We start from the raw sequence: 26,216 nt of genomic DNA on the forward strand, positions 1-26,216 counted from the left end.
CACTTGGAGTTGCATGAGAAAGGTAAGCCAGAAGCCCTGGTCGGTCCCTCTCAAGAGATCCGTGACCTTCACCGGACCCAGAACTTTTATAAGCCCTGCAAAGAGAAATCTGAGGGTGGGGATTTAAGCTGGAAGATAGGAAAGGTGACCAAGAAGGTGACTGGGAAGGGGAGGTGGGCACAGGGGCAAGGGAAGTACCTCTGCCTGGAGAGGTAAAATGGAGTTCAGTCAGATTTGTCTGTGGGCAGGTAGGAGTTTTGGGTTATTTTCCTGTATCTTGTAACAAGTAGCCAGTTATTCATTTGTCCAGTGGATATTGCCTTTATGTGTTCTATGTCTTTCCATTTCAAGCCTCTTGGTTGTAAACAAAATTTCCTGTTTTATTAGGAGAAGGATCTGAACTCATTGGAGGTCAGAGGCACCTCCTGTACTTTTGTAAAACAAACAAACAAACAAACAAACAAACAAACCCGTTAATTTTAGACACAAAGGGGCCAAAGTACCTCGACTCCTCATGACTGAGTAATCAGACTTTGACAGCTGGCAGTTGGAGCCATTACCTGGGAGGTCTCACACAAACGTTCAAGAGTAACTTCTAATGGCCCAGATAGCTCACCTCCAAGGGCCACTCTCAAAAGACAGTTATAGCTATAAACCATATTATTTAACAAGCAAGTGGAGTACCAGCATATCTGTGGACAAAGCAGGAGCGTTAAGGCCAGTAATTGTTCTTACCGGTTTTAGACACACATTCCCTTTTAAGAGGGTGTTTTGAGAGTCTGCTTGCCTCTTTCTTGCAGCATAGTTTATTAACTTTTTACGAATACCATTTCTGGTCTAGTGACTGCTATTACCTTATGCCTCTGCTTGTTATTCCCCTGGCCAGAGTCTGTACCATTTGTACAGGGTGTTTTAAGCCAGGAGCTATGCCACTTATGATACCAAATGAGAAGATAACAGAGTTTCATATGCCATAAATAATACCTGGGAAGTAGTAGATGGCTCTTTTCTACTTATTTTTCTCCTACCTAGCATCCCATACCACATCCTGTCTGAAAAGATCACATGAGGCCCCAGTTCAACTTAATAACACCATTTCATAGTTAAGTGCAATCCTTAATCAAGGCCATCGAGGAGGGGGATTAGAGAAACATATCACAAAGCCTGCTAGCTATTGAAGGATAAATATTAATTGGAACCCAAACTAGGCTTGGCATTTTATAGTACCAAGTGCTCAGAAAAGACAGAGCAGACTGTGTGTGCTCACACTGCCCACTCAGGCTGCCTGAGTGTGACCCTCTCTCAGTTCCTTTACATCTGCAGACCCTGGACCAGTTTCTCCATGTATACTGCTTCAGCTACTCTTACAAACTGTGCAACAAATTCTAGTTACGAATTCAAGTTAAAGTCTAGTACAAGACCTAACAGGTTAAATTGATTTTACATCAATTAGTATAGGTTGTTAGAGTGGCTGCTGTTACCATAAAGGACTGGGTGACAGTTGGCTTTTATTATGTCAAATATTTAAATACTTAAATAAGAAATGTTTGTGTAAATATGTGTGTGAATGCCCACTCTCTACAGCTTATGATTAATATCACTCAGTTTGAATGTCTGGGTGTTAATTAAAACCAACAGTTTTTTATTATTTATTTATTTTTATTTAATTATTTAATGTTTGTTTATTATTCTAAATTTTGTTTTATTAAACGCTTAAAACTGTTTCTTACCTTAGGAGCATTAACATGGCCAGTAGAACAGATCAAATTAAAAGGCTGTTCTGTCCTTCATAAGAAAGATGCTTTGATTGAAGTTGCTAAGAAATCTCCCTAAAACTTGATGGATTTAGTTTGTTTTGTGTGTGCTTATCTTCTGGAGAACTGAGCAAATAAGCACAAAGGATGTTAATCATCTTAATTCATGTGATTAGGGAGCTACATGTTATCAAATAGTTACTTTTACCTCATCGGTTTAGTTTCTGTTATGTGGAGGAAACCAGATGATCTGGAACAGTGAAGAAGGAAGCACAGGCTTGTCCACGGAGGGTTTGCAGGGATAATGAAGTGACCAAATGAAAAGGACTGAGTCGGTTCTTGTTTCTCTCCTCTCTTTCAATGACTTGAGCTTTTATGGTTTTTGTGGAACTTTGTACTAGCTTCTATATAATCTACATTCAAAGTTTATGAATAAAATACTCTAAGATCCGCTAATTGCATCTAAGCATGTTTTGTTTATTGTTCCTCCTTTAGTCAGATGTTGCTAGAAAGTCTTACTTTCTTGCAAAGACCACATTTCCTTCAGGCAGATTTATCTATTTCAGCACATCTGGCTTACCCTGTGTCCCCCAAGGGCTCACTGGCATCTTCTTATCTAGCTCACATTTGTGCATAGACAACTATTCTGGCTCCAGAGAACCAGCCGCCCAAGCTACAGTTCAACAGCTGAAGTCTGTGTCCTTTTTGGACATCAACCTTTCAAATGCATAACATGTATGCACAAAAATGGCCAGAAATACATGAAAATTATTAGGTTTGCAACTTATTTTTATTATTTTTTGGTCACTTTCTGACCTACTCTTCACTCCTCTTTCCCTCAACATACTGTCCCAGTTTCACTTGTTGATAGGACATTAAAGACTTAGAATTCTGGTGATGATCTCTAAAACGTTGAAACTGGTTTCTCTTGAGTATTGAATAGACTTATGATGAGAATTTTGTTCTTAAACTTGACTAGTAATTTCTCATTAAGTAGCCAAGACCTCTTTCTCTCTCTCTCTCTCTCTCTCTCTCTCTCTCTCTCTCTCTCTCTCTCTTTTTTCTTATTTGATTGACATAATAGTTTTGTGATTTTACACAAATACTTTCTGAAAGCTATGAGAGAATTTTCTGAATTCTGGGGCATGGGTTAGAAAGATTTTACTATAGTATAAATTATGAACAGTTTCCCACAGCACTCTCCTTCTCCTTGCTTGGAAAGGGTAGAAATTATCAAGCACCTCAGGACATGAGTGTGGCCTTATGATTTTTAGTAGAATGAAGCATCCCAAACATTTATCATAGTTTGGAAAATGTGTGTGATCATTTGTGCCTAAAATTCTGTTCTCATGTGATGACGATTCACATGGCACAGAACATAGGATAATGCTACAAGAAAGTTCAGAAATGCATCATGAAGAGTTCTTCTCTACCTAAAGTCTTTTTGTAATACTTCTTTAAGAGTTTTTTTCACAATCGTGTCATGTAAGTTATTAACCATTTAAGTAGGCGAGCATATGCCCAGCTGTTCCCAAAACTGAGTAACATGCCTGAGAATAGACCCATTAGAATTGAGAAAGCCAAAGATCATTATAATGGCACACAGAACAGTATACTAGCACACAAAGAAAGCATTGATTGAGTAGCTGGCTTTGTTCGACAATCACCAAGTTGCTTATTTTAATTGGCACATGTACAGGTATATTTACAGAAGCACCTCACTCTTTGAACGGCGACTCACAGTTTAATGCCTGTGATGTTGTATTCCTACTGCATTTGAAGTCTTTAATACAGTGAGGGCACTCGGGCTCTTTTCTGCAGCCCTTTGGCAATAGGTGCTCCTCCTCACTCTCTTATGTTAAGACTCATAGTAATGGAACAGGGTAGGAAGAAGAGAATATATTTTAGAATCTGTTCCGCGTAAAGAGTGGGTGGTTCCCACTTGGAAATGTAAACCTCGTTTATTACCACTAGGTGCATATAGGGCAGAGACAACCAACAGCTTAAAGTCCACCTGACACACAGCTTTATGTATTTCCAACTTCCCAGCATGCTCTTGGGTTCTAATTTGCATTAGATTTCTCAGTTTATCATAGCTAAACCAATAGATGAGATTTTCTTAAAACTAGATAAGAAATATTACCATACATATGTATAGATCTACAGTCCAAACGTTATAATTCCAATTCAACTGTTAACTCAATTGAAAATAAAAGATTAAAATTTGAAAATTTTAATATAAAATAAGGAAAACTTACCTACATCTCTTATAGAAGTCATTGATAATTTACCATTAGGTGTACTTTTCTGACAAAGAGGCAAAGTGAAAATAACGGTCAGTCATCTTTGAATTGCTGTTAACATTTGTTGGAAGTTTTCAGAACCTTCATTAGCCAAGCATTATCAATGAAGAATGATGTCTTATTAAAAATTGGGGAAGATTAAAACTTTACACACAGGTTAAATATGTCACATATCACATTCATAAGGAGTCCTACCCATTTCTACCTCTGGTTCACTGGACTCTTCACCCAAAGGCTTTTAGAAAATTGCCATTGGTCGTGCAAACTTTATATACCTCAGTATAGGGGAACGCCAGGGCCAAGAAGTGGGAGTGGTGGGTAGGGGAGTGGGTTGGGGAGGGTATGGGGGACTTTCGGGATAGCACTGGAAATGTAAATGAAGAAAATACCTAATTTAAAAAAAAAAAAAGAAAATTGCTAACCATCTTGGGTCAGCCACCAATTTCAGGTCTTTCTGAAAACTACATATGGCACGAGAGTCAAAGCCAGAAGTTTAACTGGATAGATAAAGCTAAATCAGATAACTGAAGAACACTAGCCCACGAGTCTATGGAACTCCAAGGCATCTTGTTTGAGCCAATCAGTGAAAATGGGCTGTATTCACAGAAGGTCTTCTCTTCTAAATCATGGGCAGATACTGTAAATGCTTTCGTTTTTCTCCCTATTAAGTTAATTTTGTTTACCTATTCTCTTCCGAAATGTTTGGCTTTGTTTTGTAGTTTTGGTTTTGGTTTTAGTTTTGGTTTTGATTTTTGATTTTTTGACCAGTGTTTCTTTCTGTAACCCTGCCTGTTCTGGAATTTACTCTGTAGACACGGCTAGAATCCAATTCTAAGATTCCCCTGCCTCTGCCTCTCAAGTGCTGGCATTCAGCCATGCATTTTTATATTTATGCTACAGAATCCAATGCCTATGTCAATATTTCAACAACAGAGAAGATGTATGCAAAAATATCCAATGCTATGAATTTTTCCCATATAGCCATTGGGAAAGCTAAATATTAGGCTTGTTGGTACACATATTATATATGTAGAATGCATTTCAGTTGGACAGTTTTCTGCTTCTGTGTACATTTTATATACACAAAGTTCACTGTAGTCACACAAATTAAAAAAATATAATTGTAATTAATCAGTCTATTCTAACAAGCCCTCAGAGGTATACCTTTGTATATTTCCATAGCACTGACTTAAGTGAACGCCAAACATGATGCTTTGTGCTTTTTCTCTAAATATTTTTTTTAAGTAAAATGTGTATCTATCAAGTGTTTAACAAAAGATTTTGCCATGTTAGAGTTTTAAGGTTCTCGTCAAAAGAGAAAAAGAAAATGCTTTTCTGATATGATCTTGCCCCTCCTTCTCTTGGTTAATGTAGAACTCACAATAAAATAATGTGTCTCTTATCAAGTCAGCCTTGATGAGTATATGAGACCATCTCCAGGACCATATTCCATATATTTCCCCCAAGTAGATCTTTATTAACGATGTCAGCATTGACTTATTTTCATGAAAGGCTTTAAAATGTTTAAAATTTATGTAGACTTGTTACATTATCCTTTACAAGCTTCAGGGTGGTTCATTTCAGCTTAGAAAGATCCATTTGGGTATGGGCATATTTAATTCTTTGGCTTCACAGATATATAGTTGTGTGTGTGTGTGTGTGTGTGTGTGTGTGTGTGTGTGTGTGTGCTTATATGAGCTCCTGACTTACTGAGTCCATCTGGTCCTGGTTATATATATATATATATATATATATATATATANTGTGTGTGCTTATATGAGCTCCTGACTTACTGAGTCCATCTGGTCCTGGTTATATATATATATATATATATATATATATATATATATATATATGCACTTTATATTATGCAAAAAGTGAGGATTGCTATGGGGCAGCAAAGTGTGTCATGCCAGTTTAGCATGGATCTTTCCATCAGTGCTGCAGTGTGTTTCCTTTTTAGATGTGATCTGAGACCCAGCGTGAGTGTCAGGGCTGCAGGAAGGCCTAACAGATAGGAGAACTAAGCATCCAGGCCATTCATCTACTACAAAGAAGTGGGAGAGGATGGTTTTAATGGGAATGAGGTGGTGGTATTTTGAGATATGGGATACCTTAGGGTACGTGACAGCAATTTGGGCAAGGGATTCTTTGTTTTCTACATTTATGGTTGCCATGAGCTCTATACTGCTGAGTTGTTATGAAATAATTGAATAAGGAGAATGGCTTCAGTCTAGCCTTTCTCACAAACATACATAAGCAATGAGTTGAATGATCTTTAAAAAAATCTACAAAAGCATTACATGCTGAAAATACCAGTTAAAAAGCCAGAATGTTTCCTTCCCTTTTTTTTTTTTGTAGTGGTTGTTTCATATTCATTATTGCTTTGCCTGCATGTATGTCAGTGCGAGGATATCTGATCATGTAGAACTGAATTTTCAGACAGTAATGAGCTGCCATGTGGATGCTGGGAATTAAACCAGGACTCTCTGAAAGAGCAGTCAGTGCTCTTAACTGCTCAACCATCTCTCCAGCCTCTGTTTACTTCTATGTTAAGGCCATGTTTCTATAACTAAATATAATGCCTATAATATCATAATTTTTGTAATGGCAAAGCCATTGTCACCCAGTCAACTGAGAGTAGCACAGAAAGATGCTCACTTCATATTTATTGACTACTTGAGATGGGTCAATGACTCCGTAAAGAGACATGACTATGAAGAAGCAATAGGTTGAAACATTCGTGAATATATCAAGATGATTCAAGTCAAAATATATAGATGATAACATTCAGATTATGTGTGAAGAATATAGTTTTTAGAAATAAATTGGTTGCAATTTAGAAACTTTGTAGAATTCAGTGTCAGTAGGGCAGGTCCAGAGTAAGCATTTCTTATTTATATGCATGTTTGTCTGTGTGACTGTATGTGCATTTACACATGTGTTCAGGTACCTAGAGGCCAAGAGTCAGATCCACTGGAGCTGGAGTTACAGACAGATGTGAACTGCATAATGTGAATATTGATAGCAAAACTCCAGCCCCGGAATAAGCAGCACGTGGGTTAACAGCTGACGCATCAAGACTAAAATTAATTCTCAAGGCAATGATTACAGATGCTTAATTCAAGGCTGGAGAAAAGGCTCAGTGGTTTAAAGCACTTTCTACTCTTGAGGAGGACCTGAGTTTGATTCCCAGCTCCACCTCCAACTACAATTCCAGGGGATCCAATGCCTCTCTCATGCACACATAGTTAAGAAAACCAAAAATAAATCTTAAAAAATTACAGATGCTTAATTCATAGTTTAATAAACCATTGACTCCAATGGTACTCTCCTGGGAGAAATTAAGAGAGGAATTGGAGTGAATATAGCAAGAATACATTGTATGAAATTCTCAAAGAATTAATGAAAACAATTTATTTTTTAAAAAAAAGTCCACATTTCTACCAGTACCGTCACCACACACAGGTAGGTTTATTACTTCTTCCACTACCTATCCATATGTGCTTTTAAAATTATCTTTGTTCTGGAAGGCAACCCAAAAGCAATCTGGAAATCTTTGGGAATTCATTCCCGGGAACTGAGTTGCCTCAAGCTATCTAGAAAAGAAGTTGCTGCAAATAGGATTCTGTTACATGTTGGCTCTTTTACAGGCACACCACCTAAATGTGTTGCGTTTACTCTGCGTGTTTCAAGCATATTATCTTGGCACTGTGCACTGTTTTTTTGTTTTGTTTTGCTTTGCTTTTTTTGGTTTTTGTTTTGTTTTGTTTTGTTTTGTTTTGTTTTGTTTTGTTTTGTTTTGTTTTGTTTCTTCCTTTAAGCTAATATGTCTGTGCTCCTTCCTGAATTGCAGGCTTGCAAATGGAGGCTCCTCGCTCAGGAACATACTTGCCAGCTGTGTATGCCCCTCAGTATCCTCCAGCAGCAGTCCAAGGTAAAGCAGTCATTGAAGAAGAAAAATATTACTGATCAATTGATGTTCCAAAGAGAGAGAAAGAAAGATTAAGCGATCATGCCTTCATTTTTATTAATTTTTTTTTCTTAAACTTGCTTCAAAGAAACACTGGGGGCCTAGGTTTTGTTTTATTTTAGAATAAGCATTTTTTTCCAATGAATTAATTCTTATTTATAAAGGAGCATAACTGATATGACAAACTAATAGAACCAATGAGTCTATATTTACTCATGAAATATAAGATTGAAAATAAATTAAATCTTGATAGATAATAAGTAAAATCTTTTATTGGCTGTTCCCCTGTGCTGAAAATTGTTTCATGTGATGGTATTTTCCAAAATCTAACTGTGGGTGGTTTTTGTGCCATAAAGTCTTTGGAAGTAATTGTACCCAGTGAAAAAGAATAAAATCTTAAGGCTGGAAGCTGCCCACTACAGAAACGTCGCTAGCTCAAAGTAACCATCACTTTCACTGTGTAATGCATATGAAGGCTCTCCTCTTCTGTTCGTGCTGCATGTTATTTTCTGGTTAAAAGAAAAAAGGAAGTGAGTCACATATTACACATACGAGGATGTGCATTTATCATTTCAAACACTAAACTCTCTGAAATCTAGGCAGATGCTATTGTCAGCATCATGGGATCTTTGTAAATGCCAATGTTGATGGTGTACCTGATTTACCAGTGGCAGGCTATGCAGCTCCTCCGTGAGCACCCTGGGGACGAATATCAAAGATGTTCTGCTTGTGAGGAGGGGTACATGCCTTTTGTGTTCTGAGTAAACAGATTGGCTCTGGGAGTTGAATGGCCTGTGTAATTGTCTTAGAAAACTCCCTGTGGGTCCAGGATCTTTATCCAGATGTTTGTAATTAAAGGAATATGAGCTGACTAAGCTCCAGAGCTCTAAGGCAGAAGTTCTCATCTGTAGCTGTCATTAATTTTCATTTAAAAATACTAATACAGAGGATCTTCCTCGGGAAATTAAATCACTCCTTTAAACAATGACTGGCGATTTCCAAATAGCAAGGTGATTCTATTGTGAGCCCTGGGTTGAGAACATCTGTTCTGAGTTCGTATAGATAAAGTGCTTGGAGAATTCCCAGCATGTCCATCATTTAACCCAGGCACACATAGAACAGATTAATTAACCTTACAGCTAATTTAAACTAGGAATACATGTTAAATTCAGTTAGTATATGGCTTGGAATGTATTAGAAAGAGTAGCTTGGTACGGTTTCTAAGTTCCAAGACCACAAATAGGATATGTCTTCATATAACAATGGGGTGAGAATGATGACGACTTAAAATGTAAAGATTCCCGAGTTAGAGGCATTGCTCTAAGCAAGGGATTGCCATATTTAGGCTGGTTAATCTAAGGATGATAAGATCTAAGGATCTAAGAAACAGTGTTTTGTGCCCATGTCTGCTGATTCAACCAAATACAATCAAAATTATTCAGCCAAAATACAATCAACCAAATATAAACAGAACATTATTTGTATTGAACTTGTATATACAAATCTCTTGTCATTATTCCCTATGCAATGAGATGTGGTAGCTTTTATGACATTTTATAGAATTAGGATTTCAGGCAATACAGTAGTGATTTTGTGTCTATGAGAGATATGCACAGGTCAAAGAAATACTGTTCATTGGATTTCCATCCAAATGGCTTCTCTAGAACCTTTATCCTGTAGGGACTTAGGAACCACTGTACTATTATGGTTGCCCTAACACTCTGGAAAATTAGGTCCAGGGAGCTTGGATGAGACTTCCAGATCTGCATTTTGTACTTATAGCTATCTGGAGGTAGCCTCAAGCTTTCATTCCTTAGACTGCTCCATTTCTGCCAGTGTATGCCTGAGTAACACTCAAAACTGCTTCATAAGGGACCAGGTGAACTACTTCCTGTTGTCTTAGCCATTCCCTGATGTCACAGTTAAAGATTTCCCCCTCTTTAGCAGTAAGGCTAAATTCATGTACAGTCATAATTTAGACATTCTCTTTCCGTATGGAACATTTCTCACCACATTATTTTATAAAGTGTTTTCATTTTCCTGTCTTACGTATCAGCATAAATAAAATCTATGTAAACTAACTGCCTCATATGTTGCCATCTCTCCTAAAACTTTTCCTGTCACATAAATATGAAATCCTTTCTGTAAGTGTACTAGAAGTTATGTGAAAGTCTTTCAGATCTACTGCAGCACCTGCCATTAATTTGTCCTCTGCAAAGCTTACTTGATGTGGAAATTATAAATTGCAAGTGTTAAAGTTAAAGCATTATTATATCATTACTGAATACTTATATATCTTATTTTTAAAACTGTATTTACTTTAGTTATTTGAATTCAATCGGCCTTAGCCATTGGGGAAATGAAAATTAACACTACATCAAAATCCCATGTCATTCCATTCTAAATGGTCCACTTGAAGAAAACAGCAGTAAATGATGAGCTGGGGATGGGGACTTACGTTCTGCTAGTACATTAATGCAGTCAGTAAGAAAATTAGTACTAGAGGCCTTTCCAAAAATTAAAAATGGAACTATCGCATGATTTCCCTCCTAACAGAATCTAAGTCAGCATACCACAAACATTTATCCATGGTGATTACTATACTATTTGTAATGACCAAAATATGGAGTCATCCTAGAGGCTAATCAGTAGATGAATAAAACCAAACATATACACACATGCACACACACACACACACACACACACATACATGCACATGCACATGCATTCTCTGACTCTCTCATGCACACACACACACACACACACACACACACATTTTATTCAATTAGAAAGGAGAGTGAAATTATGACATTTATAGAAGATGGATAAAACTAGACAGCACCATGTTTAAAAATACAAGCCAGACTGAGTATGGTGGTGCACATCTTTAATCCTAGAACTTTGAGAGGCAGAGAATAATGGATCTCTGTGAGTCTTGTGCCAATTTGGCCCACATAGCAAGCTTAAGACAAGCCAGCCAGGGCAGTATAGTGAGACATCTAAAAATAATCAACAAACAAACAAAACAGAGAGAGACAGAGAGACAGAGACAGACAGAGAGACAGAGACAGAGACATGTGTTTGTATATGTCTGAGTAAGCAAGAGACAGAGAGAAGAGATACAAGCCAGAGTTCCAAAGACAAACATTTCTGTTTAATAAAAATAAAATAATAATAATAATAATAATAATAATAATAATGTAGTGTAATCTAGATTTAAGAAACATGTCTATATAAAATGGAAATGTAGGCCCAGCTATTCTGGGGACTAATCAGAACCAGTGGAAATATAGAGGATGGTATACAAGAGGGTGATAGTAGATGAACTGGCAGCAAAGGACTTGATATATAAGTATGTCAGTGTCACAATGCAACTTTGTCATTTGGTCTGCTAATCTAAGTTTTTAAATTGTTGTTGGTCTAAACCATACACACACACACAAACACACACATAATATATATATATATATATATATATATATATATATATACATAATATACATATATATTATGTGTGTATAAAACTAGAAGTCATAAAAAGAGAGCATATTGAAGTTAATTTCAGAGGTGAGATAAAATTTTTTTCTAAAGCCCAATAATCAGATAGACCATCACTATGACCCAGAGTCATCCTTAGTGACAGCGAGAAGCACAGAATGTAAGACAAAAACAAAGGCTCAGAGTTTACTTCTCAAGACAAAGAAGTCTAGGGAAGAATATGACAATTCTAGCATGCCACCAAGTAGTCCCTCCTACACATGAAGACCTAAGGATGGTTTTCACCACTTCTTCTTGAAAGTGTGTGGGAAGACTTAGACGAATACCTATTTACTAAAACTGGTGAGCCTGATAGTCCTCTCAGCTGGAGGGTAGAACACAGAGTTGCTAGTCAACCTTAAGGGCCCAGAACATGTCCCTAAAAACAGGTGTCATTGAACCCCAAACATTAGCTTGCTACTTTTATGAAGCCTTGGAATACAGGTGACAACATTCTACCACATTACAATTACCTGCCTAGATTGACAGATTGCCTAGAGTTTTTATTTGTTTGTTTTTGTTTTTATTAATTCCAGTTTTGTTTATATATATTCATTTCAATGGGAGGAGATGAAAAAATTGAAATGACATGATATACAGGTGTAAAAAAGTCATAATAAAGTCCATCATTTTGCTGAGCAATTTACTACACACTTCACAGAAGGAATTACTAGGTCTCTGTTAATAAAAATTAAACAAGGGCTGGAGAGATGGCTCAGCAGTTAAGATCACTGGCTGTTCTGCCAGAGGACCTGGGATTCATTCCCAGCACCCACAAGTCAGCTCAGAACTGTCTGTAACTTCAGTTCCAGCGGATCTGACACTATCATGCAGACATATATGCAGTCAAAACACCAATGCACATGAAATAAAAATAAATAAATCTTTAAAAATATATAAACAATTCATTGGGTGCAATATATTTAAATTTTATAATTTAGTACCATATGTTTTGGGGGAAAGACATTTTGATATTTTAAAAAGGGTGAAGTAAGATCAGTTAGAGGAAAAAAACTTTGTAGCTGAGAGGCAAAGTAGCACAAGAAGCTAAATAAGCTTTTATCTTATAGTGAGCGTGTGATTGCTTACTGTACCAATCAATAGGAGTAGAGCATGTTACAACAGAGTGCTCAGATTCAGCATTTAGAACAGGCATCTTAGAAATACTTAAGTGTAGCAATAGTGGTAGAATTCATGTATATGTTAAGGAAGATTACATATGTGTATGTGTGGACATACATACACATACGTTTCTTAAATTTAAATTCTACAAAAGATTCTTTATTATACAATATAAAGGTACTTACTTTTGTGCCTCTGGCTTATGTCCCGTATGGTGATGTCTAGTTTCATACATCTTCCTACAGATGTTTTATGCTTCTTTATGACTGACTAAACCTTCATTGTTTATATCTATAATTCATATATATATGTATATGCATATCCATATTGATTATAAGTATATCTAATTTCATATACATAATGTCAATATGTGTGTGTGTAAAATTTTCTTCATTCATCTGCTGGTTGGTAGGTAGCTAGGCTGATTCCACATCTTTGGTATTGTGAATATTATAGCAATCAACATGGGTGTTTATTCTTCATCCTTCCTAATTAGAAGCAGGTATAAATCACAGGACTGCACTGAAAAGTCTTAAACCTCATAGACACATAATTTCTGGATGGAGAGATCATTTGGTAGATGTCTGGGATAGATAAATCCACATGAACTGCTGATATCTTTTCTCTATGAAGTCGAAAATCACTGTTTTTGCTCCTATTCCAGGACCTCCAGAGCATACTGGACGCCCCACACTCCAGACTAACTACCAAGTTCCCCAGTCTGGTTATCCAGGACCTCAGGCTGGCTACACAGTCTCAACATCTGGACATGAAGGTTATGCTGCTACACGACTTCCTATTCAAAATAATCAGACGATAGTCCTTGCAAACACCCAGTGGATGCCAGCACCACCACCTATTCTGAACTGCCCACCTGGGCTAGAATACTTAAATCAGGTAAGTCTATAGAACTCACAAAGGAAATAAAAACTGTATTTCTACTTCTAATTTACTTGAACAACAAATGATTCATTCACCAAAGCATGACATATTCCTATATGCCCTCTGGGTACTCATAATTCCCCTAGATGAGTATCATTTTTTAAGAAGAATATCAATGTGAGATAATTGTGTTTTCTGTTCCTGTGAATTTAGTCTGTGATAACAGCCAATGGCCATTGGCTGTTAGGATTAATTAAACATTATTCTAGTTATCATCTCTAGTTTAATCCTTATAGAAAATCTGTGATGTATGGGCAAGATAATAATTATCACCGTTCTTTTCAGAATTGGAAGCTACTGTCAAGAAAATATCTGCTTTGTCCAGGCTCAAAGACCAAGGAAGAGTCATTGTGACTTACTTTTAAATGTGGACTTCATTACTGAGCACAAACAGGTTTTACCCCAAAACCTGATGTCAATTAATTTTAGCAGGATGAAGCTTATTAAGAACTCATAATAACGTAGGGTGAAGTATATAAATCAGTGAAATAATGAGGGCTGTAGGGTGCCTCCAATCCAGGAACACACCCAGATGACCCTGTGGTAGCCAAGTTGTTCTCAGTCTCTCTGGCATACACGGCAATAGCATGTTCCATGTGCACTCAAACAGCAAACTCAGAAATGTCAGTCATCGTGAATTCTCATCCCTATAGAGGACATCTTTCTTGACTGACATACACATACCAACCAAAGCTCAGGATCAACTGCACAGACAGAGGCAGATAGAAGGGAGAAGTAGAAGAATAAGGAGGGGAACTGTAGAATGCAGTCTTCTGTTTGTGCACACACAGCAGCTCTGGTTGCCTGTAAATGCCCAAGAAGGAGAAGCTGGCCAAATTTCCTCCATTGAACCTGGAGCAGCTCTTGAGATCTCATCCCTAAATTTTGGTACCTGCTGAGGGAAGGAGACTATTTCTTTCTAGAGAGCATGGTTACAGATTGACTTCCCATGCTCCTGTAGATACCCTGACACCTTCACACACATGGGCTGTACTAATTGGACTTAGTAGAATATTTAAACAGAGGAAAAAAGAGAAGATTTTGATCTTAAAAAAAATACCCTGGAATATGTATAATTTAATATGGGCAAATAAAATATCAAGGAACGTTACCACTTACAATAAGTGATAGCATCCTATAAAAATTATCTAAATATATACATCCATTATCAATCAATCTTGTCTTCTGGAAGGACCACTGTTTTGTAATTTTATGGGAATTACATTATAAATCAGCGTTATATGGCCTAAAAATTCTCATTTTCTAATGAACAATTTAAACACACTGATGCTGGGGCTGGAGAAATGGCTCAGGAATTAAGATCAGTTCCTAGTCTTGCAGAGGACCCAAGTTTGGTTGCCAACACACACATGCTACTTCCAACCATCTTTATCTCCAGTTCTGATGAACCTGACTCCCACTTCCTGCCTCTGTAAGTACTGAATACAAGTGGCAAACTTACATACATGCAAGCAAAACGTTCATACACATAAAAATAAATGTATTTTATATATGTGAGTACATTGTTGCTGTCTTCAGACACACCAGAAGAGGGCGTCAGATCCAATTATGGATGGTTGTGAGCCACCATGTGGTTGCTGGGATTTGAACTTAGAACCTTTGGAAGAGCAGTCAGTGCTCTTAACCACTGAGCCATCTCTCCAGCCCCATAAATGTATTTTAAAATAAATGTTTGCCATTAAAATATAAAAGTTAATGCTACCCAAAAAGTAATGTAAATTGTGAAATATTGATAATATTAAGGATCGATAACAGATTCCATCTATCTTTTCCTTTTTCTTTAACAGATAGATCAGCTTCTGATTCATCAGCAAGTTGAACTTCTAGAAGGTATGTATCCATTGTGACAATGGTATTTTTAGAGATAGAAGCAGTTCATATAGTTGCGTCTTCTACAGCAGTCTTTGGTGGAAGATTCAATTAGGAGGTCACAGATGTCTCTCCTCACACGAAAAGAAATTATAGATGTTATCTCCTGTCCACTTCTGAGAAGTAGGAGTCAGAACTTCCTGGGCTGGACATGTGTACCCTTGAGATATGTGTTAGAAAGGAAACAGCCAACTCTTACTCTCTCTTACTCTGTGTGTACTAAACGAACCTAGTCCTTCCCTTAACTTCTACCTCTTAGCAACTCTCTGTCAGTGTGTGACCAGCTTGAGACTTGCCAGAACCTCGAGCAGTGGTTCAGCTCTCATAGAGGATGTGTGTGTATTTATATGTATATATGTGTGTTTATACGTTTATATTTATATTTGTATGTGTATATTTGTCAAATATTGATTATATATATACATATATATATTCTTCAACTATTGATTAAAACTTTCACAGACTTTAAATAGAACAATCACTCTGTAAGCACCAAAGGAATGCTTTCCTAAATGAGTTTATTGGACATTTATCCTCATATCTAGCCTTACCTTTCCCCTCAGCACTGGATGACCATACTCAGGAAAGCCCCCTTGTGACAAGAGTACATGGAGTTGAAGACACAGATTGCTCTCTTTCNAGGTCTCCCATATGGACTTCATTCCTTCTTACCTGAATGTTCTTCCTCCTTTCCCACTGCCATTTCCTGAGTGCAGATCATCTCTACACTGCCTATCTCTCCTTTTCTGCTGTTCCACGTAAGCCCAGGCACACCATCCCCCTGTTACCTCACGAGTGAGCCACTATTCCTCACAAAGTGGTGAATGTGATTTTTCCCATATGTTATCAGTCTTAACAGGCTTTGAAACAAATAACAAATTTGAAATCAAGAACAGCCTCGGGCAGATGGTTTATGTTGCAGTGGAAGATACTGACTGCTGTACTCGAAATTGCTGTGAAGCGTCTAGACCTTTCACCTTAAGAATCCTGGATCATCTGGGCCAAGAAGTCATGACTCTGGAGAGACCTCTGAGATGCAGTAGCTGCTGCTTCCCCTGCTGCCTCCAGGAGGTCAGTGTCAAGTAACCATAGCAGCTTGAGAAGAAACAAGAGTTTTCAAGTATGGATTAAACCTGGATGGTATGACTATGGTTACATGAAATGTGCACTCTTGCCTTTGTAGATAGAAATCCAGGCTCCTCCTGGGGTGCCAGTAGGTTATGTGACTCAGACCTGGCACCCATGTCTGCCAAAGCTCGCTCTTCAGAACGACAAGAGGGAGAATGTTCTAAAAGTAGTTGGTCCGTGTGTTGCATGCACCTGCTGTTCAGATATTGACTTTGAGGTAAGAAATATAATGTCCACAGGATGTGTTTTCCTGACATGAAAATAATATATTCCTATAAGATATTACTAATGAATTACCTAACTAGTGTGACTTGATGTGTACCCACCTCGCAAATGTTCACTTAATTATTCAGAGCAAAGATCATTACTTTTATTAAAGGTTAGTGCAGAGTATCCCCAGTGACATGCAAAAAAGAGGCCAATTCAAATAAATAAATGTATAAGAAGAAAAAGAAAAATATCCAGCATTTAATATTTTATAGGTTTTACTTTTGAACTGGCTGAATGGCTCTACCTTTTGCTGTACAATATAAGAACCTGAATCTGCATCCCAGCATCCCTAAGAAAACCCAAAGTGTGTAGGTTTGTACCTCTAATCCCAATTTGGGGGCATGGGGAAATAAGGCTACCTAAGGCTTGTTGGCCAACTGGTCTATTTCAATAAGAACTACTCAGGCTCAGGCAGGAGGGACCTGGTCTCAAATAATACGTTAGAAAGTGATAGAAGTGCTGGTAATAGTGGTGCACACCTTTAATCCCAGCACTTGGGAGGCAGAGGCAGGCAAATTTCTGAGTTCGAGGCCAGCCTGGTCGACAGAGTGAGTTCTAGGACAGCCAGGGCTACACAGAGAAACCCTGTCTCGAAAAAACAAAAACAAAAACAAAAACAAAAACAAAAACAAAAACAACAAAAAGGTGATAGAAGAAGACACCTAAATTCCTAAATTTTTCCTTTGGCCTCCATTCCCACATATGTACACACACACACACTCATGTACACACACTCATACACACACACACATGGGGAGAGAGGGTGGGAGAGAGAGGGATAGCGAGCTCTGTTAACACAGTATTAATCATTTTATACCTGAGAGTATCCAAGACTCTTAACCCCTTATCCCCAGGTTCTTACTCTTTGTGCTTTTATTCTGCATTATAAACCTCAAAAGCTCTTGGTCAAGCACACACCTTTTGTTATTTGAAATTCCTATCAAAACCCCACTGGTATAATGATAGTTTCAATGTGAGATGTTTACAAGACACATCTCTCTTCTCTGGTGTTCCATTTTCCAAATTTTCCATTACCCAGAGTGAACTGTGGTTTTAGTATCTGGAATAAAAAATCCCTGAAATAAACAGGGCTTAAGTTATAAATTACACCCTAGTCCCAGTAATGTGAGCTAAGACCTCAGGCTGTCCTCTTCCACCTGCCTGGGTATGAGTCAACTTCCTGCACACCCTCCACAATGTCCATTACAGAAGCTCATTATTAGGGTTCAGTCACAGACACCTGACCTTGTGTTCTCTCACTTAGCTGATCAAGCAGCCTTTATGCCATAGCCTAAAGCAGTCACCTGATCTGGGCAGCCTTTATCTCAGTTCATTTCATTACCTAGCACTGTTCAACTCACTTCACCAAAGGCCAAGAAGTGGGAGTGGGTGTGTAGGGGAGCAGGGTGGGGGGAGGGTATAGGGAGCTTTTCTCTTCTAACAAAATTCATGGTCTTGAGGGAAGACCTGAGACGTTTTAAGAAAATACAAGCGACAGAGAAATGTTTATATGATATGTACAGATGAAAATACTTATGAATATTTGTAATGATAATTCTTCATACAGCATATTATGCTTCTTTGAGAATCAGAAGGTAGTTGTAGTTAGTTTCAAGTTATGGTAGATTTTTCATTTAGATCAAGAAACAACATTAAGTGAAATTTTGTTGGCATGTGCTTAATTTAATAAAAATTCTGGAGTTTTGTGATATTCTTAGGGATTTTAAGTTTAATTGTGTCATCTGTCTGCATGGATGTCTTCAAATACACAATGCCTTAAATGGGATACAACCTCTATTGTATATTTAGAATGACTACATCTAGGTCTTGTCTTTGACAGACCTTAGAAAGTCCCATTTGTTCCATTTCTATAGAAGCTGTGATGGTAATGTTCGTATCTTAAAAATAAGAAACAGTAGTATGAGCCACTAACAACAGGAGAACGCTGAGTTATGCTAGGCCATTCATTTGGAGATGAAATTTCCTTGTTCAGATGTCCTGTTTAAAATTCTGCCTGGGATCTGAATTGGAGACTTAACAGCCAAAGGTGCTTGCTACCGAGCCTGAGGATCTATCCACAGGACTAACATGGTGGAAGAAGAAAAATGACATCTCTAAGTTGTTTCTCAGACTTCTGCACCTACACCAAGCTGTACAAGTTTAAACACACACACACACAAACACACACACAAACACACACACACACACACCTTTAAAAATATTCTCAAATGTAGGTAAAAATACCTATGTTCTGGTTACTTTGCAGTGTAGTTTACAATCCACATTTCTGATCCTCACCAATAAGATTGCATGTACATTAGAAATAAAATTCAGTTAGCTTTAAGGTTTTGCTTTGTAAAATATGGTAAATGTGCTTGTGTTTCTCCATGGAGTATTGGGTTTATGATGCTGGCAAATTGCCACTTTGCTTCCATCATATAATTTATACTTCAAAGATATATATGATGATTTATGACTGATCATAAATGTTTAAATGACAGCTATTGTACATAATATATAAAGTGATAGAGCAGCTTATCATAATGCCATATCTGATACAACTGTAATGGTTCATGACTTCAAACAGACAGCACTGTGTTCACATTATGGCCTTTAGGACAGCCACGTTTCTGGGCATGGATGAAGCTCATGCAGATGGCTCTAACTTGGACCATACAGTGACATCCCATCTGCTCAAGAAAAGTGTGTCCTAGGACTGTGGCCATAGCGTCTTGTTGTGTGATACTACTCACTGGATGCACATATAGGCCAAGCCAGTTGGCCATGGTGAACACTCAAGTCCTCGGTCACACCCTGTCATCAAATTAGACACCCAAGCAAACCCAGTTCTAAAGGAGCAGAAAATGTGCTATGCCTAGCCTGGGAATGGAATGCAAGGGCTACTCTCTGAGCAGTAACCTGTGACTTTCCATTCATGGTAGAGGTAGACTTCAACACATTGAGGTGCCACCCTCCTCCAGTCACATCATCTGTGACTACCTCTAAGGTCCCTTGATTACTTGGTGGATCCTGCCTGGGGCAAGGACTTTAAAGGAGTCTGTTCCCGTTCCCATCTTTGGTGACCTTTGCAGGTTTGGACAGGACACCTTTTCCTCCTCATTTGGCAAAAGCCTTTGTGTTCATTCCTTTGTGAGCATCTATGTGCCCTTTATGGAGCAGATTTAATTTGGGCTCAGTCTGTTCTAGTATATTTTGGGGACCTGGTATTTCCTCCCACAGGACCCCCGAATCAGAACCTTTTCATATTGGAAGTACTGACTTTGCATACCTTTCTTCTTGCATTCTTTACACCCTACTAGTTCTCCATACCTAACTCATATCTATGTGCCTTGGCTGTCTCTCATGGAGCATCTTGTTGGGTTCTTCCAGTCACCACATGGTTGTTAGGTCTTTCTGGGCTGTTGCATTTCATTCCCTGCTCCCCTACCACCCGACTCTGTGGATGACAATGAGCCTCTGCCATGTTTAAACTGTCAGCCTATGTGAAAGTTAAGATTCTCAAAGCAGGTAACCTAACAGAAGTCCCATCTATTGTCTTCCCAATAGCTTTTTAAAATTTTAATAAAAGAAACACTTTGAAGATAATTGTAATAAAACATTCATCTGATTTTACTTCAAGTATGAAAATAGGTTTTTCCATGTGTATTCTACAAATCTGTATGATTTTATTTTCATACATAGATCAAGTCTCTTGATGAAGTGACTAGAATTGGCAAGATCACCAAGCAATGGTCTGGTTGTGTGAAAGAGGCCTTCACGGATTCAGATAACTTTGGGATCCAGTTCCCGCTAGACCTGGATGTGAAGATGAAAGCTGTGACGCTTGGTGCTTGCTTCCTCATAGTGAGTGTGTTCCTGAGCATCCTCCTTATAAGAGTTGATAATGACTAGGCAAATAAGTATCCCAATGTGACCCGATGACACTCATGGGTTTTATGCAAGATTCCACTTTATCATAGCTCTTTAATTACATTTAGTCCTACTATTCAGATACCGCTGACTCCTTACTCTAATGAGTCAATATGTCAATATCTTGTTATGAGTCAAAGCACAGATTTTACTTTTCAGATTTTTTCTTCTTTTGCCATTCAGGTTTTTCTTTTTAAAATAAAACATAAAATTAGAAACTTAGGGGAAGTGTTGAATCTGTATTTATATGGAAAAAATGTGGTCAAAATGCAAATGTTGTTCAGTCATTAAATTATCATCTAATGCATAACTATAAGTTGCAATAAGGTTGTTCATCCAGTCCTACCTCTATTTTCCAACCTCTAGAGTATTTAGGGATTCAAGAGAGAAATTAATACAAACATTTATATGCCTAGGTATCTCAGCAGTGTTTCTAATTTCTCAAATAAATCAGAAATCCATAATTGATAGGTTCATAGTACCCTAGAAGTTTCTAATATGCAGGCAATGTTCTGGAAGAAAACAGTGTCCTCAACCTTAGCTACACAACAGACATACCTAGTACATACAAACTTTCCCTGACCAGATTGCACCTTAATTAGTAAGTTAAACTCTTCAAAGGTTTGTCCAAGTTTTTAGTCTGTGTATAGTTCCCAGCTAGATCCACTGAAAATTTGAAACATGAGATATCTTAATCATTGACTTGGAGATACAATAACAATTATAAGAGCTTATGCAGTCCCAAAGTGTACGTTCTTTCACCAAACAAATATGAAGTAAAAATAAAGACAAAAGTAAACCGGAGACTTTAAAGGATTTCATATAACACTGACCGTGGTCATGTTTAGACATCAATTCAAGGAAAACTATATTAAAAGTAATTTGTAAGATGTTCAATTAAATGACAAAAATGACCAGGCTATTTGGTAGTATGGAAGATTTATTGTGGTGTTTAGTAAAAACAACTATTCATATCTGTGTCGCTTCCTTATGAACTGGTTTGATAAAAGATCTTTGCTTTTAAATAATGTAGGTAGGACAATAAGGCTGTATGGCAAATTAACTGGTAAACACAGATTACTCATATTAATCATTTTTGAAGCCAAATGAGCAGGTTCTGAGATTTTTTTCACTACCGATTTTTATTTGAGTTATGCTTGATTGATTTTTATACAGGGTTAAATAAAACCAATATTTTATGGAGAGAAATGGGAAGAGGGTTGAGAACATTTTTGTTGTTGTTGTTTACATTTGAAAAGTAAATCTAGATGTAATTTGGGGGACACATTTGAATCAGATCCAGGGCAGGTGAAAGATCCCATGTTTAGAAAACGAGCATAATCCATAGAGTTTGGGTGTTAGATGCTGTTAGACTTCTGTATCTGAGACTAGGTCATTCTTTGTCTCTGAAAAAAATATTTCTATATCTTTCTTTATATATAGGATTACATGTTTTTTGAAGGCTGTGAGTAGGAACAGAAATCCGACCTGCAGTAGGGACCAATGAAAGAGGACAGAGAAGATCTGAAGTCTACACAAGGAGATCATACGATTGAGAGACCTGGGGCTTTTTAATTTCTTCATTGAAATTTCTCAGAATCAAGCTGTTATACATGAAGCATAGTATGTAACATTTTGATTTTCAAATGCTAGTTTATCTTTTACATTATTGGAATAGACCTGGATAATTATCTTTATACACTTCTAAAAAAATTCACCAAATTCAAGTTAAAAAAAAGAAGACGACGAAGAAAAGTGTATGTTTTAAAATAAAACATTTTATGGAAAAGTAAGTTAAATCATAATCTTTGATTTATTTTTCATCTTTTGTTCAATTTAAACCTTGTTAGTGCTGATTTTATTATAAAATTGTACTTTACTATCAAACCTAGTTAGTTTATTTCTTACAGAAATTCTCCTATTATTTTGAAATTATATATTTTTGAAAGCTTTTTAAAAGATACTATTGCCTGGGAAATTCTATTCAATAAAATGCTAATGAGAAAAGATAATGTGTACTTTCTTCCATCTTTAGAAAATAACATTAAATGAACTTATTAAAATTTCTACTGTTTTAACTTTTTATACTGAAAAGTTTATGACTCACCAGTCTGAAATGTTTTTTGGTGAATGAGGACATATTTTGCTGCCAAGAAACAGCGACTTTCAGGACTTACCATCTTTACTATTGCTATAATGTTTGACATTACTTACTTTCAATTATTAATCAAGATCCTATCGTGGACATGGCCAGAGAACAACTTGATCTCTGCTGTTCTCCAGGTGACTCTAGATTTCTGTCAAGTTTGCAATAAAACCTACCTAGGACATCAGGATGCTTTTATTCCCACAACAGCAGAAAACAAAACAAAACCAAAAAATGCAAAACTTATACCAAGATTTAGAGCTGTTAGTATAATAACTGTATCATGTGCTTCCTTAGTCTTTGGAACTGGATTGTGGGGAAAATGTGAAAAAGTTAGGAACCTTGGATTAGAAAATTTCTAAAATGCTGTTGCTGGAGCTTAACCTGTGGAAGTTCGAAAAACTAAAAGGCTGTGAAAATTGGACCCTTGAAGCCTAGGTTCATAAGGGAACACAGACACTTAATCAACCAACCATACCCCTCAGAGCTCCCAGGGACTAAACTACAAACCAAAAACATGGAGGGACCCATGGCTCCAGCCACATATGTACCAAAGGATGGCCTTGTCGGTCATCACTGGGAGGAGAGGCCCTTGGTCCTCTGAAGGCTTGAGGCCCCAGTGTAGGGGAATGCCAGGGTGGGGGAGGCCAACTTGTGGCAGAACTTGGCAGTGTCATCCATTTGCTAATAGTGTTGAAGGCATGGAAGATAAAAAAAATCAAAAGCACAATGGAAAATAGCTCAGGCTAACAATGTGGAACAGGGCCAGAGTATCTGGAAGGAGAGCTTGATGGGGTATTTGATGAAGCTGAAAATGTCAAGCTTAAGCTATGAGTGGAAAACTCAGGATAGTCAAGGTTCCAGGAAAATGAGATGTGTATGAGAGCTGCAGGCATAAAATTAACCCATTCCACACTAGATGCATGGAGGGCAGCAGAGTTGGATAAGCACACCATCCAACATCTTTGGAGTCCAGTTTACAGTACCATAAGCTCCAGGTGCCAGAACCAAAAATTTTGGAGTAGGTACTTTGTTCTGCTGGATTTTGGTTCTGTTTGTTGTGACTCTTCCTAAGCTAGGACCTGGTTCTTTCCATTTTGGGACAGAAATGTATACTCTGACATTGTATGCTGGAAATTTGTAACTTTGCTTTTGATTTTATGGTAGCTCGAAATTAAGATGGTCTAGACTTTTGAAGTATTGAAACTACAAATGACTACAGGGACTTTCAATGTAAGAGTGAATGCATAAGGTATTATAACATGGTTATAAATTCATAGAGGAAGAAGCTGTAGGATATGGGTTAAATGTTATTTGTTTGAATGTCAAGTTGACTAGGGGTAGAGTTTCTGTGGTTACTGTTAATTGTCAATATCACAGAATTTAGAATCTCCTGTGAGCCTTTAAGCATGCCTACAGGAGATTTCCTTGACTATGTTAATTGATGTCCAAAGAATCTTGGCTAAGGGCAGGACCATGCCTTATGACTTCTGCATAGATCCTTGACTATGTAAAATGGAGAAAGCCGGGTAAGCATTAGGTCTCATTTACTGCTCTGCTTCTTGTCACATATCCAAGATCATTTTCAGTCTACTTTCCATATTTATATGATTTTAAATGGCCCCATATATGCCAAAATGTAGTTTAAAAATTTACCCAAGTTGAAAGCCAAGATCTGAAAAACTAACGCTTAATTCTGTTTCTCTACTAATGAAAATGTGATTTTAGCAGTGGATGCTGAGTTTATATCATTAAGAGACTGAAGTTTTTCTATCTGGCAGGGCTAGAGAACACACAGTGGGATATTTTGAGGCACAATTTCATTTTGTTTTGATGCTTGTACATGTTTGAGAATTAGTTCTAGGAAACATTTCAATGTTAGTTACACATTGCCAGTGAAACAAGTCATGCAGGAATAATGCAGTGAAATTCCTTCTTACCTGAACTTACAAGTAAGTTGGATGTCAGTTGACTTCATATCCTTTATAGTGCCTACTCATAAGAGAATATACTAGACTGTGCCATTTATGAATTGCAGGTATTTATTTCTTACAACTTTGAAGACTGAAGTACAGTGTGTGAAGGTCACAGCTGAGTCAATGTCCCGAGTCTCATCTCAGTGATCCTGTCATCACCTTATTGCTATATCATTCAATGCTGAACTGCATAGTGGGGCAAAAGTGGCCTGATTAGTCCCTGCAATACTTTTATAGAGACACCTAATCCCATTCACAAGAGTGATGCCTTCATTATTTAATCACACCCTAAATAGTCCCCTTCATCCTTCAGGCTTCAACAATAAGAAACTTATGTGGGACATATGTAATCTACGACAGGTTGCCATTCAATCCAAAAATTCATATATAATGTATATATAAATTGCATCTTTACAATTATTAAATTTTCAGACCATTCCCCAGCATCAACTCTAAAGTCAGTTTGCGTCTGTCACGTAAGTGTCATCTGCAGCAAACAAGGATAATACTTTACATGTAATTCTTCCAGGGGGCAAATTCCCTTATGTGAACCCAAAAGGTCAAACAAGTTCTATACTCCAAAATAAAGAAAAGAAAATATATAAGCGCGAACATGGTTCTCAGTAAGTCCAATCATTGAAGTTTAAGACTTGATAATAAACTTCTTATCTGTTCTGCCTTCTGCATGCCCTTGGAAGGGTCTGCATCTTCAAGGCTCCAGGAAAGCATGTCCTTTGGATTTATTGGAAACACCTCAGGCTGCAGTTTTTATATGATTTTCAGTTAGATCCTATACTTGTCATCCCTTCCAGTTGGAGTTGCAGGCTCTATACTTCTGGGGTTCTGGGTGCATAGTAGCTCTTGGGACCTCATTTCTATATTATAGCTTCAAGGGACAGTATACCAGTGAAAGCCCATTACAGGGGCTTCTACTCCATGTCTCCACAGGGCATTGTCCTTGTCTGCCCATGCTTCACCTGGAGTCCAGAGGAAGGTACCCATAACTCCATAGTTGTGCAGAAGATACAACAGCAGAATCAACACCACATGAGCATCCCTCATAGTTATTTTTATGCCATTAGGAGTGCTATCCCAGGACATGAAGCCCCATTTGAGCCACATGTGGGACATTCAAAGAGCAGTACACCAGAATGCAGGAGCCAAGACCTGCAGCAGCACAGGATGTGAAGCTTCAAGCTTCCATAGGCCCCTCAGACCCCTCACGCCCCTCAGGGCCCTCTCTTG

The 26,216-nt window shown here is 37.6% G+C and overlaps 1 protein-coding gene across 1 annotated transcript; it reads left to right on the plus strand.

Annotated features, from left to right (window-relative positions):
- Nucleotides 1-22,877, plus strand: LOC110301871 (phospholipid scramblase 2). Its single transcript, XM_021172561.2, has 8 exons — nucleotides 1-22; nucleotides 7,914-7,994; nucleotides 13,354-13,586; nucleotides 15,440-15,482; nucleotides 16,372-16,592; nucleotides 16,705-16,866; nucleotides 20,622-20,783; nucleotides 22,293-22,877. Exons 2-8 carry the CDS (start codon nucleotides 7,922-7,924, stop codon nucleotides 22,320-22,322), a joined length of 924 nt encoding a protein of 307 aa, XP_021028220.1. The 5' UTR covers nucleotides 1-22; nucleotides 7,914-7,921; the 3' UTR covers nucleotides 22,323-22,877.
- Nucleotides 22,878-26,216: the final 3,339 nt, after the last annotated feature.

This window comes from Mus caroli, chromosome 9 (genome assembly GCF_900094665.2).
Source record: "Mus caroli chromosome 9, CAROLI_EIJ_v1.1, whole genome shotgun sequence".
Classification (NCBI taxonomy): domain Eukaryota; kingdom Metazoa; phylum Chordata; class Mammalia; order Rodentia; family Muridae; genus Mus; species Mus caroli.

Coding starts and splice junctions, on each gene's coding strand:
- LOC110301871 (XM_021172561.2), top strand. CDS start 7,922: ATGGAGGCTCCTCGCTCAGGAACATACTTGCCAGCTGTGTATGCCCCT. Junction 7,995..13,353: donor TCCTCCAGCAGCAGTCCAAG/GTAAAGCAGTCA, acceptor CTCCTATTCCAG/GACCTCCAGAGCATACTGGA. Junction 20,784..22,292: donor TTGGTGCTTGCTTCCTCATA/GTGAGTGTGTTC, acceptor CTTTATATATAG/GATTACATGTTTTTTGAAGG.